Source organism: Arvicanthis niloticus, chromosome 18, assembly GCF_011762505.2.
Source record: "Arvicanthis niloticus isolate mArvNil1 chromosome 18, mArvNil1.pat.X, whole genome shotgun sequence".
NCBI classification, from domain to species: domain Eukaryota; kingdom Metazoa; phylum Chordata; class Mammalia; order Rodentia; family Muridae; genus Arvicanthis; species Arvicanthis niloticus.
In genome coordinates this window covers 13,092,755-13,111,170 of record NC_047675.1, presented here as the reverse complement: position 1 = coordinate 13,111,170, position 18,416 = coordinate 13,092,755, and the positions used below count along the sequence as shown (strand labels likewise).

General features: G+C 49.0%; 1 protein-coding gene across 2 annotated transcripts in view; it reads right to left on the bottom strand.

Annotated features, from left to right (window-relative positions):
- Positions 1-17,369, bottom strand: part of Gpt2 (glutamic--pyruvic transaminase 2) — a 35,475-nt gene extending 18,106 nt beyond the window's left edge. The window contains exons 1-5 of one of the 2 annotated variants that reach the window (XM_076915549.1): positions 17,211-17,369; positions 16,731-16,995; positions 6,985-7,074; positions 4,908-5,016; positions 1,174-1,304 (exon numbers count right to left, since the gene is read on the bottom strand). In XM_076915549.1, the coding sequence (XP_076771664.1) occupies positions 1,174-1,304; positions 4,908-5,016; positions 6,985-7,074; positions 16,731-16,973 (573 nt within the window). In that variant the 5' untranslated portion in view covers positions 16,974-16,995; positions 17,211-17,369. Of the gene's footprint in view, positions 1-1,173; positions 1,305-4,907; positions 5,017-6,984; positions 7,075-16,730; positions 16,996-17,124 lie in introns of both variants that reach the window. The other variant, XM_076915550.1, reaches the window with a different exon arrangement.
- Between the last annotated feature and the right edge of the window lie 1,047 nt (positions 17,370-18,416).

Genomic DNA, 18,416 nt, shown 5'->3' with positions numbered 1-18,416 from the left:
CACTTACTGTTACTTGACTCTTTCTGGCCAGGCCAAAGTTGAACTGCATATTGATTAAATCATGTGGACTCCCTCCCTTTACTGAAATGCCAATGTTCTGACTTCAGCGTGGCTTCCAGGGCACTATAGAACTTAGCCATTACTTGCTTCCTTGGCCCTTTTTTGGTAACTATCCCCCACTGTGTGAGCTCACCCACCTGGGATTCATTTCTAAAATGCTGGCCTCTTTCCAGGTCAAGATCTTTAATACTACACTGATCTTCAGCTTAGAAAACACTTTCTCTCCTGCCATCCCCATACACACCTGCATCTTTTAGTCTTTTTCAGAGGGCCTTTATAGCTCCTGCTGCTGTCACAGTATATATTCTCTTCACTACAGAACAGAAACTGAACACTTGGGAGGTGATCTTTATGTATGTGATGTTAATGTTAATGCTAGTCTGTCATAACACTGGCATGGAAGCAGAGACCAACTGGTAAATCTGGCTTCCAAAGGTCTCCCCAACATCTAGCACAGTGCTGGGCAAAGGAAGAACACAGTATGTGCTGGGCAACAGAGAGGCCAGTGGGCAAGCTCAGGTATCCTAGCTCCCCACCAGCTGGACCTGCCGGCGGGTCCTCTGGAAGGAAACTGATACTGCAGTTGTATCCAGGGTCATGCAAACTATCAGGGACTAGAAGTTACTGGGACAGGGGTACCAGAGGGTGGCCTGTTCTATCTACCAAGCCTGTGTTCTGCCTGGCTAGCTACTTCAAACACTTGGCCCTAACCTGCAAGGTTGTGTGTCCTCTAAGTGAACGCTGGGATAAGAACGGGCCACCATCAGGTGTGGTGGTACATGGCTTTAGTCTGAGCACTTTGAGAGTTTGAGACCAGTCTGGTCTACAAAGAGAGTTCCAGGACTACAGGAAACCCTGTCTTGAAAAACAAACAGGAGGCTGGAGAGATGGCTCAGCAGTTAAGAGCACTGACTGCTCTTCCAGAGGTCTTGAGTTCAATTCCTAGGAACCACATGGTGGCTTGCAACCACTGTAATGGGATCTGATACCCTCTTCTGGTGTGTCTGAACACAGCTACAGTGTACTCATATACATTAAATACATAAAATCTTAAAAAAAAAAAAAAAAGGAAAAACAAACAAACAAACAAACAAAGGCCACCTTTGCACATACAGAAATACCGTCGCTCGCTCCAGTAGTCAGGTAAATGTTGTCTGGGTCTGCAGGCACACCATCTCTCCTGGTGATAAAGGCTGCCACATCTTCACGGATACAGTTAACGCCCTGGCTAGCACTGTAAGATCCTGTGAGACAAGCAAGATGATGATTAGAGGCAATATGTCTAGTTCAATAGAATGAGTGTGACATCCATGTAATTAACTGGGGATAAAGATGGCAATGAACACTAAGGTGGGGCCTCTTTCCTACTCCTCTGGGCTATGGCAAGATGCTTACCTACTTGTTTGGGCTCATCCGTCCACCCACACATCCTCCCACCCAGTGTTTATTGAGCATCTTCTATATATTGAGCCTTGGTTTCTAAAGTGTCAAGCAGTGCTCACATCTGGGATATAGGCACATTTTACAACAATGTTTTAGCTAGTTGCTTGAACATGGTTCTACAGATCTTGAGAGAATGGGTTGACACTAGTACACCAAAATAGCTCAGGGTTTTAAGTAGCACCAACACAGATCCTGGAGGCTGATCTCCCAGCATATAGCTACCCCCGGCCCCTCCCCATTACACCTCTGCTTAGAAATCACTTCCCTGAGAGACTACTCATCTACTTCCAAGTTCACAAACTGGCATATCACTGTCACCAAGTTCCCCAGCCACCCTGAATAATCCATTGCCACCTTTTGCTGGATCCCACCCATTCTGAACCTCAAGATCGTTGCCCATGCTGTGCCCTCTATCTGGTGTGCATCTGCAAGTTCTCTCCCACTCATCCCCCTCTTGGGCTTGGATGCCAACCTTGGCTCATTATTTTCTGGTTTTGTGAGACAGGGTCTCTATATATCGCCTTGGCTGGAACTCACTATGTAGACTTGGCTGGGTTCAAACTCAGAGATCTGTCTGACTCTGCCTCTTGAGTGCTGAGATTAAAGGTGTGTTCCACCACACCAAGCTCCAGTCAGTTCTCTTAATCTCTCTCTTGATGTACTTCTATAGCTTTCTGCCTCTTATCCAATAAGTCATGAAAGCTCCAAACAACACATACATATAAAATCCATATGAGTTACTTTTAAAAGAATTACGTAGTGTGCAAGTATCTGTGTGTGGGTGTATGCACATGAGAGCAACTGCCTGTAGAAGCCAGAAGCACTGGACCCTCCAGGGGCAGGACTTAAAGGCAGCTGTGAGCAGGTTAACATGGGTGCTAGGAACTCAACTCCAGTCCTCTGGAGAAGCAAGACATGCTCCTGAGGGCTGAGCCTTCTCTGCAGCCCAATTACTGCTTGCTTCTTTCAAGACTGGGCGTGTACTCCATTCCTCTCAGTCACTTGTGTCTCTCAGTGTGGGGAATAGTGCCTGTTCCATGCTGGGTCCAGAGTGGGGTGACACAACTCCCAAGGCTCCTACTTGGATATTTAGTATCCAGGACACAACCTAAGGACTGAATTGCTTGTCAGATGGTCAATAAAGAAAGCATTAGTTAAGAAACAATTTTTTAAAGACAGGGTCTCTATGTAGCTCTGGCTGGACTTGAATTCATCAGATCTGCCTGCCTGTGCCTCCTGACTGCTGGAATTAAAGGGCGTGTCACCATGTCTGGCTAAGGAAAAACAATCTTAAAGGTTAGGAGAAAACCAGGGATGAACTTTAAGACTTCATGCATGGAACCTAGAAAGACAGTTAAGAAGACCTGCTGTCCTCACAGAGGTCCCAGATTTAAGCCTCAGCACCATGGTTTACTGCTCCTCCAACTTCAGTTTCAGGAGGATTTGACACCTTCTTCTAGTACCACTGCACTGCACACAGCTGGGACACACACAGATAAAGCAGGCAAAAACATATACATAAATTCTTTAAAAATGTATAAATGAACTGGAGAGATGGCTTAGCAGTTAAGAACACTGACTGTTCTTCCCGAGGACCTGGGTTCAATTCCCAGCACCCACATGATGGCTTATAACTGTAACTCCAGTTCCAAGGGAGCCAGAGCTCTCTTCTCACTGCGACAGACATGAGGCATGCAAGTGGTACACAGACATATATGCAGGCAAAATGTCCATATACATGAAATGAAATAAAAACGTTTAAAACTATAAAAAAAAAATACTTCATATACACATTCAGTAATAACCCGCACGTGGGTCAGCATGCTCCTAGAGAACACTGACACAGTCCACGTCCTCACACTCCTATGGCAGGAAGGAACACTTTGGGTCGCCTAAGACTCACAGACAGTGAGACCTCAACATCCCTGCTTAAGAGAGACCACACTAGCCGTTCCTTGCAATGGGCAGGGCCTGGTTGTAAAGTCACCTAACATGAAGATCTAGCAGACACACCAGCCTTTCTTGCAAGGGCAGAAGGTGGAGCCCAAACACTTCCTCGTTTGAAAACGAGAAGGCTCAGAATATATTTCCCTCATCTGTACTCACACGTTCCTGGGACAGAGCCCAGTAGACCACAAAATCCTTCTGGTTTACTGGTCTGCCATAACACTGCAAGAGTACCCTTCCATAGGCATGGCCTCCCACCTACCCCCCTAGCTCAAGCTGACAAAGAGGAACAAAAATCAATAGATGAGATTTAGTGGGCAGAGCAAAGGTCAAAGGTCATTCCCTCCCCACTCACATTAGACACACATAAAGCCAGTTCCCTTCCCCCTGCCTCCCCAGGAAACTTCTGGAAATCTCAGGGCCACTGGGTCTTTGAGAAACACACTCCTCCTCTATGCTGGGTGGAGGGTCTAGAGAAAGAAATGCCCTGCCACACATGCTGCTCCCTGCCAGTCTATGGTTTAGAGCTCAGGCTGCCAGGCAGGGAAGCAGGGGACTCTGGCCCCTTCCTAACAGGGATACCACCGTGCCCAGATCAAGGGTGTTGATAGAGTCACCATGGCCAGCAGCACAGAGCCCACAGCAAGGGACAGAGCAGAAAAGCGGGGAGGGAACATGGAGGGAGGCAGAGACCAAGGGGCTATTCCCTTACTGAGTAGTTCAGAAAAATATCTGTCTCGCTCTTGGCTCTGGGTCTCAGAATATCAGGGCACGCATCCTAAGAAAGCTTTAAGAACGCTGTACAGGCGCTGGGGAAAGGCAGAGGAGATCAACAGGAAACAAAATGGGATGAGAACAAAGAGCTAGAGGCCAAGAGTTGGATTCCAAGCAGGGCAGGGAGGAAAAATATCATTTTCACATCCACAGGGGGTCAAATCCCAGGACCCTCTTCCACGGAGCCTGGTGCTCTATCAGCGGCAGACCGCTGGGCCTGGGCTTTCCACCAAGAGGAACAGAGGCAGGGTGGAAGGAATACAGCAGAGTGGGAGGAGTAACGAGAACAATTAAACTGAAGAAAGACAAAGAAAGCCCTGGATGCTTCCTGTCCTCAGCCAACAGTAGCCATTTCTCAGACAATGCCACAGACACAAGAAAAGCTGGGAACTGGCATTCTATTTAGCCTCATGATGCTATGGGTGGTCACTGAACTAAACCTTTGCTGGCCTAAACAAGCCCAAATTCAGAAGAATGGAGGTACTTATGCTTAAGTACCCGACTGAGATGGCACGATACCACTGCCTTAGTACATCAGAAGGTGAGTGTGCATCTGCACACGCTGGACATCAGCCACCTCCCACACACTCGGTCACCTCACGGCCCTCTGCTTATGGGCCCAGACCCATCCTGGAACCCACATTCATTTCACATCCTAGAGCACCTTGCAAGTTGGGCCTCACCCAAGCTGTTTCCACCACAAGCCTGCAGGATCCGCCGGGCTCGTTTCTTAGCATCTTCTGGGAAGCTGGGGCTGTTTAGCAGGTTTGGGTAGGTGCAGAGTGCCATCACCTATAGGAAGAGGGTACAGTGAGTTTACAATATGGTAACCAAGCACACAGGACACTGGGCAAGGTAAAGAAAGAAGACAACTCCAAACACTGTGTTGCAGCCCCTCCATGAGGGCTACGCTGGAAGGATCTCAGGGCAGCAAAGAGGAAGATGCTGGCTCTCAGCAGCAGGAGAGAATCTGATGGCAGAGAGGCAACACTACTAAGGCTTGACCCAAGAATGGGGTGGCCAAACGAGGAGCCGTGGCAGAACGTGAGAGTTCGCCACAGCTCTGGCTTCCACTCATCCGCAAACAACACTAGACCCAAATACCCAGGATCATAAAAACTAGAGGATCTCCTAGGCAAGGGGCCAGGCCTCAGTGGGCTGCAAAATCTTGCTGACAGGAACAAGATTTTAAGGCCCCTGAAGACACATAGCCTGTGCCCTTCCCCTCCTGTTCTTCCTTTGGACTAACCCTCAGATCTGAAGGCCGGAACAGCTTTTCCTCCCTGTAACATAAAATCACCCTACACATGAAAACTGAGAGGATTAACTAAGGCTTTGTGTGACTAGGTGCCAGTAAAACCAAGCACACCTGTCTAAAGCTGGCAGCTGAGGAACCACGCCATGCCACGCCAGGTCACAGCTCCGATACCAGTCAGGTGACTGACCAGCTTCTTGGCTTTTCTTCCTCTGTACAATGAGCAATAACCTAGCATCCCCCTCTCCGGGGTCATTATGAAGATCAGAGAGTCAGATGACAGCTGCAAGCAGCTGACACCATGTGCGACAAGTTAGGACAACTGTGGCCCCAGGGCTGGGTTAGCTTTGGGGATGAGTTTAACAGCCTGTAAAGGTAAGTACTGTTGGGAACCTACTCTTGACCCAAGACCAGATCCACACTCCTACTTACAATCAAGGAGTTTGGCCTTCTTCCTGCCTCTACTTCTCTGGCAGAGGTACTGTGTGTCCCCCCAGTTCTACATGCTGGACCTTAATACACTCATCTCCAGTCTTTTGAAACTCAGCAATGGTTGCAGGGTATCCTCAGACCAGGATCTGCTGCGAGATCTCCTCTGTTATACAGGGGGTGTGGCTGGGCCTCCAATAGCCTTCTGCCCCAAGGGACAAGAGGGAACCCCCACTTTCTGCCCCTTCTGAAGGTAGTGACACAGATTAGGAAAAGGGGACAAAGCTGCCGACTCCCAAAGTTTGTTACCTGGCCTGTGGACCTTATACATATAGGACTGTTATTTTGGTCAGAAACAGGCCCAGTCCTCCAGGAAAAAACTTTCCATAGCCCCGCCTCCTACCTCGTTCAGGCTGTCCGGTGGCATGTTCCAACCAAGCTTTCCCTGTGTCTTGCCTACTGATCCTGTACTGTCAGCCCATGCAACATTTTGCCATTGATATTCAGACATAAACCCTGAAACCGCCATCACCTAGAGCTCCTGTGAGGGAGCTGCGTTACACTGGAGGCAACCGAGAGCAGGTGGCTGTGGCTGCTATAACTGCACTTTTTGCTGGGCTGGAGGAAGACCTTCCTCTGCCCTCCAAGGCACCCTGACAACTTCTACATGCACAAAGCCAGCTAGCTGGTCAGCAGCAGATCCAACACTCAAACCCAGGGGCTCCCTTTGAGCTATATTTTCACTCTTGGGGCACCTCCTCCTACTCCCCTATGCTTGCACCTCTCTGTCCCACATATACACATGAACACCCTCACCAAAGCTCTTCTGTCAGGACCCCAGACCTAACAATGAAGAAAAGCCTTCCTGGAAGCATCCTATCCCAGGCCAAAGTATGTTAAGATATTTTTGACAACATTGGAAGAGGAATTGCAGAGAGAAACGGAGACAGCAGGTACTTGAAAGGGCTGCCACTTCCCCATGGCACATGCCTGAGGGATGCTAATGATGGTTGTTCTGCTCCCTCCCAGGTTCCACTTCAGGGCCCCCAGAGGCCTGTTCTTGAGGGTTGGCTCACCTGACGGAGAAAGGTGATTGGCTGCTGGCCCATAGCATGGGCATCCCCAATGTTGGCTCGGATTACCTCAGTGAATGGTTTTTTGATGCCCTGCAGAGAGAAGGTGGCAGGTGGTTACTTAAGGACTCATAGACCCTCCATTCCTGAGGCCAAGTTGCAGGATTGCCACAGGATATTAATAAGCCATCCTATTTTGAGCCTCAGCAAATGTCAAGAACAGTGCTAACACTAAGCCTGTGACATGCCTGTCCTAGTGAGGCTTCACAACCATCTCCATGAGGAAGAACAAATGAGAAAACTGAGGTTTTAAAAGACTAACAAACTTGCTCAGTGTCACAGATTGATAAACCGGAGTGCTAGGATTTGAACTCAGGGAGCCAGTGTGGTTAGCAACCACTCTGTTGTACTGCCTCCCAATTTCTGGACAAACTGAAAAAGCTGTTAGGTGGACTGGGACATCCTGAGAAAGCCCCATGGCCTGTCACCTCATAGAGATGTCTAAAAGAAGGCACTGGGACCAAAGTGGCAGCAGAGAAGGAACAGAGGCCAGCCACAATATGCCGGATGTCAGGGAGGGAGAGACTATAGCTCCTGTCCCCTGTGCCCAAGCAGAGCTCCACTTTGAAACCATAAGCAAGGGGCAAGAGATGCTGAGCTCATGGTCACCCTCCAGAAGATGCTCATCCCTGGGAATTAACACCTGGCTTTGTTCTCTTGTAATCCTGTTTTTGCAAAATCACTAGTTTTCTTTTCTTCTTCCTTTTTTTTTTTTTTTTTTAAGAGCAAGGACAGATGAGGTAATGACGTAGGGGTCACAGAGGAACTAACAGATATTTGGATGTCACTCAGGAGAGGAGGGAAAGACACTCCAGCTGCTACAAAGGTAAGAAGGATCACAGAGATGTGAAAACGTGGGAGTCTCCACAGCCCCCTGAGAAATCCAGAATTAGCCTGGAGGCACAGACTAGACAGGTTCAAGGACCTCCCAGGGTGACTGAAAAGACAATCAGGAATAAACACAGCCTGCACAGCCAGTCCAGGAAGAAGGTCCTGCAGTCCCTGTGGAGACAGGGAAGGCAACCTCCCATTCCAGCTGTGCTTTCCCAAACACAATTTAAAGAGATATTTCTATGGGCTTGATACTGGTGAAGTTTGTTCTGAGTGTGTGTACAAGTGTATGTGTGTGTCCATGTGTGTCCATGTGTGCATGCATGTGCACCACACTCAGGTGTGTGCCTGACCATGAGCAAACATGTAGAGGCCAGAGGAGGATTCGGGCTATCCTTCATAGTTCTCCCTCTTGTTTCTGAGACAGGCTATCTCACTGACCCTGGAGCTCACTGCTTTTTAGCTAGGCTGATCAACAGGCAGCCCTGGCAATCCTGTCTCTGCTCCTACCAGACTAGGGTTTCAGGAACAAGTGAGACCATGCCTGACTTTTTGCTTGGGAGCTGGGGATTTGAACTCAGGTTCTTTTGTATATTAACAAGCACTCTTACTGAGTCATCTCTTGTCCCTTCCCTACCATGCATTTTTACAATCAGTAAAATACCTCAAAAAAGAAAAACAGCTGCCACCTAAGTTTTACATCCCTAAATTACAGGGCATAGTAGGCCAAGAAAAGAAGCCCGGAAAAGGCCCCAGTGTTTCACAAACAGAGCTCAAATCTCTGAAAGGTGTGTCTAGGAGACAGGGGACCCTGTAAGTGCCTGCATCTCATTTTTTGAGCTACTCAGAGATGGCCAATATGGAGGAGAATTTTTCCTGGCAGTCAAATGCTGACAGACCAAGGCCGGTGGTGGCACCACTTGCTGCACCAGGCTGGGTCAGGGTGAGAGCAGCAGAGAAGGGCATGTGGCTTCAAGGTCATCACATAGGCAGGAACCAACGAGGCTGAGAGTGGGCCTACCTACCTAAGTCACAGCGTACAAAAGGCAGGCCCCCACACCCTCGCACTGGCCTGGGTTCCTGTTGAAGAGCCCTACATCAGCCTTTAAGTCACTGGAGCTTTCAAGCTTTCAGCTCCTGAGTATAGATGACTTCTGTAGTATCACCACAGCCTATTCTTCAGTAAAAAATAAATCTGCCACAGCTATGAAGGCCAGGACTCAACACACAGATGTAGGCCTGGGCCCTGGGCCAGCCTAGTACAGGGGGAGATAATGCCTGGAATCTAGCCCTGGATGTCCCTTCCCTGTACCCTCCCCCGGCACTATTCAGCCAATTCAGGGCTTGCTGACACCAAGCCTGGGAACACTAAACACCTCCTAACTTGGGTCTTTGTGCCTACAGACCATAGACACTTTGCATGACGGATGAGCTTAGGACAGGAAACTGGCTCCCTTGAATAGACAAGCAGACAACTCTACACAGCCAAGAGCAGCAACTCAGAAGGTTGTTCTGGGAAGACAAGGTCTACATGGGACGGGAAATACCAAGGTACTCCAGAAAGATTCTAGTCCAAAGTGCTTATCCAGGCCTGTAGGGGCACGCAGTGGTGCACTGCCCCCAGTGCAGAGCCTTGGCAGAGAGACTAACAAGACTGTAGTGTGAGTTCATCTGTCTAACACACTTGCACACACACAGCTCCCAAGTGCATACCATGCAGCAAAGGGAAGGAGGGGTTCTTCCTGCCGCTTTCACTTGTTCAGGGGTGGAAGGAAGGTGGTGAAGCACTTCTTCAGAGGAAAAGGAAAAAGTTTTATCATTGTCCTTCCAGCCCACAGTCCAACCACATTAAAGGCCACAGGACTGGTGGACAAGTCAAACAGGAACAAGGCAAGACATCAAAACAGGAAGACTGAGGAGATTTTCAATTGTTAAGGTGCCTGTGTCGCAAGTGCAGCTACCTGAATTCGATCCCCAGAATCACATTAAAAGACAACCTCAAATGCAATGGTATATGCTTGTCATCTCAGTACTGGAGAAGTGAAGACAAGTGAATGCCTGGGGTTCACCAACCTAGCTGAATCAATGAGCTCCAGGCCAGTGGGAGCCCTGTCTCAAAATCTAAGGTGTACAGCATCTAAAAAGTGATAGCAATGTTGTCATATGGCTTCTAATGCACCCTATATATGTGTGCACCTGTATATGCAAGAAAATGTACACACCACACACACAAGAAAAATGCTATTTAAAAAAGGTTGTGGTGTGTGCCTTTAATCCCAGGGTTTGGGAGGCAGAGGAGAGTACAAGCTTTCTCAGAGGCTAAAAGAGGGCATCAGATCCCCTGGAATTCAATTTAGAGATGGTTGTGAGCTTCCCAGTGTGGGTTCTGGGAATCAAATCTGGATCCCTGTAAGAACAGCAACTGCTCTTAGCCATCTCTCCAGCCTCCATGCTGTACACCTTAAATACACACACACACACACACACACACACACACACACGCACACGCGCACGCGCACACGCACACGCGCACACACACACATGCACACATACATACACATACACAAAGACATACCACACATATACCACACGCTAGACACACACAGACACACATACCACACATACACCACACATCACACACACACCACACACACACACACAGACACACCACACATACACATACATACACATACACCACACACACACCACACACACACACACACACACACACACACCACACACACACACACACACACACACACACACACACACACACACACACACTGTACCTGTAAGCTATACACAGCCCAGTAAAGCTGAAGAGGAAGCAGGGACAAAAACAAGTTAGTTTCCCTGTTCGAGGGCTGGCCCAGGCACTCGATGGGACTATGCTGAAGAAGGCCTCAGTCTCCCTTTGGTTCAACAAATACTCCTAACACAAAAAATAAGGAGCTCAAGAGTGAGAGAAGGAAGCCGGGACCAAACAAGAGAAGAACCAAAGCAAATACAGGAAGTGAATAAGAAACGGTGCAGAGGCTGCAGGGGAAGAGTGTGCTCCGTTGCTTTGGCAGATGACCAAGAACAGAACCCAGCACTCAGCCCAGCAGCACACAACCCCCTGCTACTCTAGCTCTGTGCCTCTGGCTTCTGTGGGCACCTCTATTCACATGCACACGAACACACAAACACACATGCACACATGCACACATGCATGGGCGCACGCACAAATAAATCTTGACCAAACTTGGGCACGGGGTGGGAGTGAGGCCTTCCCAGACCCCAGAAACTTTTTATGAAAGGCCCCTCGATCCCAGATGCAAAAGGACAATTAATCAATTAATTAAAAGAAGGCTGTAAGTCCTGAAAGAAGCGCTGGAGACAAACCCCAGTGAGATCCCACAGGTCCTGAAAACAGGTTCATTTCACAGAAGGAGAAGCTGAGACTTGGCACAGGGTAACACTCTGCAGCGTTAGGGCTATCCCAGGTAGCCTAGGACAAATGCCTATCAGAATGCCTATTTAACATATCAAAGTGGGCCTGGCTGCCATGTTCTCCCAGCATCCCTCACTCCCTACCTGTTACAGGGTATGGCTGGTATACCACACCTCCTACCCTAAACTCCTCCAGCCCAGGAGCTGGGCTTACCCTCGCTAATAGAACCCAATCGTTTTTTTAGTTACCTCACCCACTCCCCTGTCATCCACTCTTTACTCTCCCGGCTCTACCCTCTCTCCTCTGGCCAGGCTCAGGGTCATGTCCACTCTGGACTCTCCCAGGTGTCCTTGCCTTTGGCCATGCTCTCCCTCATGTCTGCGACAGCCCTTCTCCTCTACCGCACCTAGGCGCCATCGGGTCCTTCCTTTGTTTATTTCCTTTTTTTTTTTTCACTCATGCAGACAAGAAAAGTCAAGATTTATAAGGAACATGGTTGGAAAGGCAACTTGCCTCATCGGGAAAGAGTACTTAGTAAGAGCTCTTACTAAAGACATGGGTTTGGTTCCCAGCACCCACATAGCGGCTCACAACTGTCCATAACTGCAGTTCTGCGAGATCTGACACCCTCTTCTAGCTTTTTTTTTTTTTTTTTTTTTTTTGAGACAGGGTTTCTCTGTGTAGCCTGGCTGTCCTAGAACTCACTCTGTAGACCAGGCTGGCCTCAAACTTAGAAATCCGCCTGCTTCTGCCTCCCAAGTGCTGGGATTAAAGGCGTGGGCCACCACCGCCCGGCCCTCTTCTAGCTTTACAGGCACCAGAACACATGGGATGTACAGACAGACAGACAAACAAAGCACACATTCACATGCAATAATAAAAATTTAAAATCAATAAATCTAAAAAAAAAAAAAAATAAGATTTGTAAGTGTGATGGTTTGTATTTGCTTGGCCCAGAGAGTGGCATTATTAGAGGGTGTGGCCTTGTTGGAGTGGGTGTGGCCTTCCTGGAGTAGGTGTGTCACTGTGGGCGTGGGCTTTAAGACCCTCAACCTACTCTTCCTGGAAGTCAGTCTTCCACTAGCCGCCTTCAGATGAAGATGCAGAACTCTCAGCTCCTCCTGCACCATACTTGCCTGGACACTGCCATGTTCCTACCTTGATGATAATGGGCTGAACCTCTGAACCTGTAAACCAGCCCCAATGTTGTCCTTATAAGAGTTGCCTTGGTCATGGTGTCTGTTCACAGCAGTAAAATCCTAACTAAGACAGTAAGTAAAGCTGAATTCTTTCCATTCAGGATCATTTGTTATAGCAAAGCTGACCCAGAAAGCCACACACTGAGGGATTCAGAAAGGGGAAAGCAGTCTTCCACAATTTTTATCCTCACAACACACAATGATGTCAACAAAGGCAACCCGTCTTTTCTAATTCTAAACCTCCTACCCTGTGTGAGCTTTTTTGTTTTTGTTCTGTGTACTTTGTGTTCCTGTAGGTGCGTGTGTGTGTGTGTGTGTGTGTGTGTGTGTATGTGAACAAGTGGAGGTCACAGGCCAACCTTGGGTGTGGTTGCTCAGGAGCCTGCCACTTCATGTTTTGAGACAGGGTCTCTCATTGGTTTGCGTAGGTTAGTGGCTGGTCAGGGAGCCCCGGGGATCCTCCTGATGTGCTTCCCCAGCCCTGAAATAACGTGTGCAAACAGCCATGCCTGGCTTTTCATGTACGTTCTGGGGATCAAGCACAGGTTCTCATGCTTACCTGGTAAGCACTTTCTATTTTTAATCTTTGAGACAGAGTGTTCCTATATTGCTCAGGCTGGCCCTGAATTCCTAAACTCAAGTAACCGCCATGTCTCAGACTCCTAAGAGGTAAGACACAGGCCCCAGCCACCACACCTGGCTGGTATTTACTTTTACAACTGGAAAAGTAAAGCCATTTCTTTGCTTAACTGCACCAAGCCCTGATCCTTGCCCTTAAAAAAAACAAGAGAAAAAAGAAGTAGGTTGAGAAACTGTCAGATCTTTTTAAAAACCCCTTTAATTGCGGCTTATTAAAAAGTGCTATTCCCAATGAACAATGGGATCTGAAACCCCCAAACAGACTCTCCCTTGGTGGAGCTGCTGTCAGGGTGCAAGGCCTCCTTGGCCTGGCTATTCACATCCCTTAGTCTGTTCTCCTCATCCCTCAGGTTATCTTACCAGGGAAGCAAAAAGCTTGGGGACTAAGCCCTGACCGCCACCCTGAAGACAAACACCAAAGCCACGTGTCTGGCCTGTGATATTGACAAAGCACCCACTGAAACAATTCCATAGGCAACATAAGGTTCTGGGACCTAACACAGAAGTCACTTCAGGTTCCCCAGGCCAAGGTGTAGAGAATGGGAAACTGATGCCCAGAGAATACACGAAATTTGCCTGGAGTCATATTCCATACAAACTTCTCGACCAGATCAGATCCCTCTGAATATTGGTCCAATTTTCATCAGAGATTCAAAACAGAGATAGAAAAAAACAACTAAGCCAATACAAATAAAAAATAAATGAAAATAAAGAAGGTTCGGAACACAGCTCTAGGTCAGTGGTAGAGTGCTTGGTTTAAGTCAGTAAGGCCCTAAAATGTAAGTCCCAGCACCGACCCCCCACCCTCCAAGAAGAAAAGAAACACTGACAGATGTGGTTAATTAAGCAGCAGAGAGGGTACGGTGGTGTGCAGCTTTCATCTCAGCACTTGGGGAGCAAAGACAAGTGGATGGACTTCTGTGAGTTCCAGGTCAGCCTGACTGACATAGAAAGTTCCAGGCCTGTTAGGACTACATAGTGAGAACCTATCTTAAAACAAAAGCAAGTATCAGAGAATGTAGATGGACAGACAGAACTTCTCAGCTAACTTGGACAGCTCAAACATGGGAGTGTGGAACTTCTATTTTGGAAGTCAGGATGCTTCTGGCCCAGCGACCAAGACATATATCTACCTGAGCCATACCACTGCTGGAAACCCTTGCTAGCTCCCATGTCCAGCCAAGATGCATGGTCAAGTCCTGAGCCATCCAAATGACTTCTGTCTACCTTCTCCACCGAATTCACCCCACCTCCCTCTGCCAAACAGATGTCTACTAACTACATCAGCACCTACTCCTAGACCCGGAACGTCCCAGCTTCTTGCTCACAGCACTGCCTGCTCTTGGACCATTCTCACACATTCTCTGCCTGCTAAAAACATCCCAGCAAAATGTAATGAACTGGGGGACATGGAGCTGGAATAACAATATGGCAGCCTGAAACTAAGGTCAGTGTCCTCCTGGTCCTCCTCATTCTCTACTTTATGGAGCCGACAAGAAAGTGGCTAGTTCACAAAAGGTAGAGATAATTCCTGGAATCTCTCCCAGCTCTGGAACCAGAGAAACCAGCTGTGATGGGACAGAACAGGGGACGCTTTCTGTCTAGCTTTGTTTTAGTGAGGAGACTGTTAACTCCAGGAGGGACAGCTGCAGCCTCCCAGATACCAAAGTTTGAAAAAGAAGAACACACACTCTATGTCTCCAGCCCACCGGTGTGTCAGGCAGACACAGAAATGGAGCCAGCCTTCTCCAGGCCAACCTTTAAACAGCGTTGTAGGCAGGAGAGATGATGGAGGGTTACTAGCAAGGGAATCCAGTTCAGTTCCCACATCAGGCGTCTCACAAGCACCTGGAACTTCAGCTCCAAGGAGCTCCAACTCTGTGTAGCCCTGGCAGTAGATTAGGCTGACCTCGAACTCAGAAATCGACCTGCCTCTGTCTCCTGAGTGCTGAGGTTAAAAGCTTGTACCACCCATGCCCAGCAAAGAAGCTTCTCTGGCCTTCATGGGCACCTGCACTCATGTGCACATAACTACACACATACACATATTTAAAAATAATAAAAACAAATCTTAAAAAATAAACTCAGCCCTGCAAAGAGTCAGCAACAGATAGTGACTTGTTTTATCCAAGTTAGTGTTTTGAGTAGAACTGGGTATCTGATGTAGGCAGGCCTCATAAAAGTTCTGATGGGAAGAAAAGAGAGCTCCTAAGAGTTCCTCTCACATATTCAAGGATACTGAGTGACCACACTACCCTGCAGACACTGGAATCTGCTGAGTGTCAGAACAAAATCAAGAAACCCTCCCATCCATCCACATCTTAGATCAGAACGATCTGGTGACATTCTCTTCTCTCCTCCCTCCCTCCCTCCCTCCCTCCCTCCCTCCCTCCCTCTTTCTTTCTTTCTTTCTTTCTTTCTTTCTTTCTTTCTTTCTTTTCTTTCTTTCTTTCTTTCTTTCTTTCAAGGTTTTTCCCAGACAGGGTTTCTCTGTGTAGCCCTAGCTGTCCTGGAACTCACTCTATAGACTAAGCAGGCCTCGAACTCACAGAGTTCTGCCTGTCTTACTTTACTTAGCCTTCCAAGTGCTAGAATTAAAAGCATGCACCACCACTACCTGGCTAACATTTTCTTTTTAATCTTAGGAGAGTTTCCTTTTGATGTTCCCTCTTGACTCTGCCTTCCAAATCTCACTCAGGTTAAAGCTCAGTATTCTAGCAGGGCATTGTAGTGTGTGGACGCCCGTAAACCCCAACACATGGGAGGTGAAGGTAGGAGGATGTGGAGTCCCAGGCCAACCTGGGCTACATAGCCAGACCTTGGCCCCAGAACAAAGAACTTGTTTTCATCCAAGGACATGCATGTCTTACATACAGCCAAACCGCCCTAGTTAGGACAGGGAGAAACAGCTATAAATAAGTTCAAGCTAACATCCCTGGCACCACCAAGATGAAGTCCCAGGTTCACCTCATTAAGGTCATAAGAACCCAACTCTTTGACTACAGCAATCAAAAGTTCTCCAGGTACAAAATAAGGAATTCTACTCATCTCTTCGCCAGAGTCCCGATCTTGTCAAGCAACTGTGGTTGGCAAACACCCAGCATGCCTCAGCCAGAAAAAAGGGTTCGGGAACAAACCAGCCAGCCGCACAGCTTTCCTTCCTCCCTCTACTCCTACTTAACAGGGTTTTAACCTCGCCGCCCCTACCCCTTTGTATTCCTTTAAAGCACTTATTCTCCATCTGAAACTCTCACTTCTGTATTTGCTTGTTCTCCTCCTTCCAAGGGATCCACGAGGGTAGGGCACTTAGGGAACAAGCAGTGCCTGGCAGCAGAGGCCGCTCAATAATTGGGCACAATTCAACAAGTGAACCGTCGAAGGCCTCACTTTGTGCCAGATGCGGGGCACTGGTGGGTGACGGGAGAGAGAGGGGGCGTTCTCTCGCTCTAGCCAAAAATGGCACAATGAACAAGCTGGAAGCCGGGGGTGGGGGTGGAGGTCCTGCTGTTGGACCCCAAAGAAGCTTGCTAGGGTTCTTCCCGCCATGAGTGCCCCCTGGCCCCGCGCCCCGCAGGCCCCGCGCTCACCCGCTGCAGCTCCATCTCGATCTCGCCGGCCTTGAGCACGATGGGTCCCCGCACAGCGTACTCCACCGCCTTCACCTGCGGGTTCATGGACTCCAGGGTGAGGATGCGGTCTCGAGGGCTACGCTCCGGTCGCACCTTGAGCGCCGCCGAGGCTTCGGCTGCAGCGCTGCTGTGACTACGGCCCCAGGGGCCCGAGGCGCGGGGGCAGGAGCCCCGCCGCACCAGCACCGCTGCCCGCTGCATCGCGAACCTGCTGAGGTTAACCCTGGCACAGAAAAAAGGAGAACAAGACATCACGCACAGCCCCAGGTAGACACCAGTCCCCCAAAAACCCAAGGCTCTCCGCCAGCAGCGCCAGCCTAGCTCAGGGGCTGGATTCCCACCCCCTGGTTACCGGGACCCTGCACCCTGCCACTGCAGCACCAAGACGCTACACTGCTGGGTTGCCGGGACTGCGTCTAATGTGCATATGCAACATGCCTGTCGCTGCCGGACCGTCTGCACCGCGCCGGTTAAGGTGAGCCTGGGCTGCTCCCAAACCTGGTGGCCGTCCACCGCATCCTGGCGCCTGGCACCCGCACCTCCTGGCTCCCTTCATTCGCACACCCACCGCCGCCGACTCCGCCTCGGGCCTGCGCGCTGACTTCTGGGTCTTGTAGTTGTCTTGGCCGTACCAACGCTGCAGTGAAGAGCCGGATAAACTACAAATCCTCTAAAGCCTGGCGCTGGCCAGACCGGGTTGGGCAGGGGGTGGGGAGCGGTCGTCTGGGCGGGCTCTTGGTGACAGAGAATCTCTACTTTAAGGCAGGGGCTGTCCTTTCCAGAGGCTTTTGGAATTTTTTATTTGCTGCTTGGCTGCTTCTCCCTAGACGCACACCCCACCTCCCTTCACCCTCACCTCGGGACACCTATAGTGACGTGGACTGCGTGGTGATGCACTCTTCGCCTTGAGTTTCATCATCCAAACCATATGGTTCTACTGGCCGCTCAGGGGCAGCTGGTTAAGGGAGTCGGGCCACTGAAACTTGATATGCCACCCTCTCTCCTTCTCAGATTCAATGTTCTCCTTAGAAAAAGCTGTGTGTGTGTTGGGGGTTGGGGGTGTGTGGAAAGGACCACACACCAAGTGCTACGGTTTTGCAACACCACACTATCTGAAGGTCCACCTCACATCCATTATTCCCATTCTATTTTCTTTCTAGCCTTCCTAGCATCTAAAATTACCTCATTTAGATACTTCTCGAGGACTCACAAGGACAAAAACAATGTTTTCGTTTTGTTTCTGACCGTTGTTTTCACAACATCTCCCACACATAGGCACTTAGTAAATATTTGTTGAACACTGAATACACAGGACATGGTGTCAATTACTTTGGGCAAAAGTATCCAGCCAGTAGTCCCCTGCACACGTGCATTTTGCACGTGCGGAGCAAGCTTGGGACACGGCTAGGTTGAGCGTGCAGTTGGTGCAAAGAGAGACATGTAAGCTAAACAGGCTGTGCCACAAACATCTACAAAGAGGACATGACGGGGTTGCTTTCCTTCTCTCTGCCTCAGATTCCCTGTCTGCAAAATAAATTGGGTGAAATGGCCTCCCTTTTGCCTTGCTGTTTTGAACATTTTGTAATTCTGGGAGTTTTGAGGCAAAACAACCCAGGGTTTGCCCAGCCATAACAAACACATTTG